Source organism: Musa acuminata, chromosome BXJ1-9, assembly GCF_036884655.1.
Source record: "Musa acuminata AAA Group cultivar baxijiao chromosome BXJ1-9, Cavendish_Baxijiao_AAA, whole genome shotgun sequence".
Lineage (NCBI taxonomy): Eukaryota > Viridiplantae > Streptophyta > Magnoliopsida > Zingiberales > Musaceae > Musa > Musa acuminata.
This window is the reverse complement of record NC_088335.1, coordinates 31,732,501-31,735,177: the sequence shown is the minus strand read 5'-3', so window position 1 is coordinate 31,735,177 and position 2,677 is coordinate 31,732,501. Positions and strand designations below refer to the sequence as shown.

The 2,677-nt window shown below is 37.8% G+C and overlaps 1 protein-coding gene across 1 annotated transcript in view; it reads left to right on the top strand.

The window, feature by feature from the left end:
* Window positions 1-2,677, top strand: part of LOC103974962 (probable aquaporin NIP5-1) — a 5,284-nt gene continuing 2,607 nt past the window's right edge. The window contains exon 1 of the mRNA XM_065083491.1: window positions 1-855. Coding sequence (XP_064939563.1) covers window positions 646-855 — 210 coding nt within the window. The 5' untranslated portion in view covers window positions 1-645. The remainder of the gene's footprint in view (window positions 856-2,677) is intronic.

Genomic DNA, 2,677 nt, shown 5'->3' with positions numbered 1-2,677 from the left:
CACCCCTGTGCTTGTTCTGGCCCCTCTCTCTCTCTCTCTCTCTCTCTCTCTCTCTCCAAGTGTTTTCCCAGCCTTCACCACCATCACCATCGAAGCACCCTGAATGCAGCTTTCTCCCTAATGATCTTGGTTTTCTTCTGAGTCCTTCAGCTTGTGGATCTTGGTTAATTTCCTGATGAACACCGAATAGCCTTCTTCCTAATCATCGAACTTTTAGACTTCTATCCGATCTTCCTCACAAAGCCCCGTAACGAATCAGCTGAGCCAATTTCTTCATCATTTCTAGTTTGTGTTAAGCTGGCTTGCTTTCTTCTCCTTCTTCCTTAGAGAAGCATTTATAAAAGCCTTCAGATCATGTAATATTTGTCTGTGTCTTTTCATAACACAATCCAAAAAAAATCACAAAAAAGCAAGATTAGTAGTTTTTCTTATCTATGATCTCTGAGTAAAACTCCATCTGTTGTATCAAATCCTGGCTGGGGTTCTACCATTCCTATAGCAAAAGCTTCATAAAAACCATCAAATCATGTAACTTTTTCCCTTCTTAATCATCGCTCTCAGCCCCCCCCGCCCCCCCCCCCCAAAAAAAAAAAGCATCCCCCTTCAAAAAAAGCCAAAAAAATTACAGGTAGTTGCCAGTAGACAATGCCGGAACCGGAAACGCCGACCGCGTCGGCCCCTGCGACGCCGGGCACGCCGGGCGCGCCGCTCTTCAACTCGCTCCGGGTTGACTCGCTCTCCTACGATCGGAAGTCGATGCCGAGGTGCAACAAATGCCTCCCGGTGGACGCTTGGACCTCCCCACACACGTGCTTCACGGAGTTCCCCAAGCCCGATGTCTCCCTCACCCGCAAGGTACGCACGTGCGAACTCTGCAACAGCACTCCGTTATTTTTGGTTTGCGCATGTCTGTATTCATCAGCATCTCTTCGTATAAATTAACCTTATAATTGCTTCGAAGTATTTATTTAGTTCCTTGTTGCTTTTATTAATTTTCCGGTTATATTTGGAGTTAGCTCATGAAACATATTCTTTGTACCACATGATCCGTTAAAGGTTAAAATGGTTGCGAGTTTTGTTAAAGGTAAAAAGGTTAAAGGTTGTACCAGTAGCCCAACTTTACACCATTGATCACAATATGGATATTGATAATATATTAATTTCTGACAGCAGTACCTTTGCCCCTTTTTCACGTCGTATCTGTGGTCAATGTGTGAGCGTCGAGATTCGAGAACTTGTGTATACTGAGGATATAGTATAGTCTCTGAGATGCGAACAAGATACCAACCAATCCAATGTTTGGCATCAATTAAATAATCAAATGTGTCACTAGCTTGTCTCGGTGAAAGCATTTCTAAGACAACTATCTATTTCCACAGTGAGGTTTACTCATTCAAGGTAGGATTTGGCAAATTATCGGCATCGGTGCAAAAGTGATGAAAAAGAAAAAAATGGTTTAAAATATCCAGTTTAAGATCCTAACAAAAAAAAAAAACTCAAAATGGTTTTTTTTTCCCTTTATATTTTAAATTCATCAATTAATGAAAGGTTAAGGAGAGATGAAACACAAACGATCATCTCCAGTAAGTACGAGAAAAGTTGTGAGCTTTACCTTACCTTACCTGAGGTGAAACAAATGAGCAATATCTCAATAATATATATCTTCTGGGGGTTTGCAACATTTGGCATGAGGGCGTGCATCATGACTCAGCATTTGGCATAAGTCCATCACCTGCTTTGTTTCTTCTTCTCTGTCATCTCCGATCTATCACCTTTGCCAAGGAATGAATCCAAGGTCATATTCCTGCCTTGCATCACAACCACAGCCAAACTAATTTCCAGTGTCCTTTATCCTGCTTTTCGTACCCAAAATATCAGACTGATACAACCAGTATGACATTGCTGAGGTGTGGCTTGGATAGATTATGAGAGGCTTTTAATGCTACTTCCTTCCTGCCTGGCTCACCTAATCAAGGTACTCTTAGTAGCTGCATATTTTTTTAAAAACTCTTGATAACTGTGGATAAGTGTGTCATGATTTTGGACTGACGAATAAGAAGGGAAAGGGGAATGGTTCTCAACCTAACATATTAATTTTTATTATTTAAACGATTTGTCTGGCTTCGCCGCCCCTATGGAGGCGTATTGTAGATAATAAGATTTATATAAAATTATTTATCCTCCCAAAGTCAATGATCCTTGTTTTTATCTCTTTAAAAATAAATTTAACATATATATTTTCTCTAAGATAGAAAAACTTGAGTGTATATCCTTCAACAATTAATTATCATTTGAAATTTATATGTTTTAGAAATTTGTTATGATTGTGAAAGTATCGGGGGGTACTTTAGATATTCTATATTTTTATATATTTTTAAGTCAAACAAGTTAACAGTAGCCACAGCTAGAAGTGATTAACTTATGGATGTTAATGACATATATTTATGTGAAGGATCTTAATATCCAGAGTTAAAAATATATAATATCTATGTGGATGTTTATGTGAAGGACCTTAGTATCCAGAAGAACATATGTATGCTATATGAAACTAAGGGTAATTGCTTCAGATTTCGCAAGGTCATATTTATGTATATATATATATATATAAATATAAATAAATATATATATGTATGTATATATGTATATGTATATATGTGTATATATGTATATATGTATA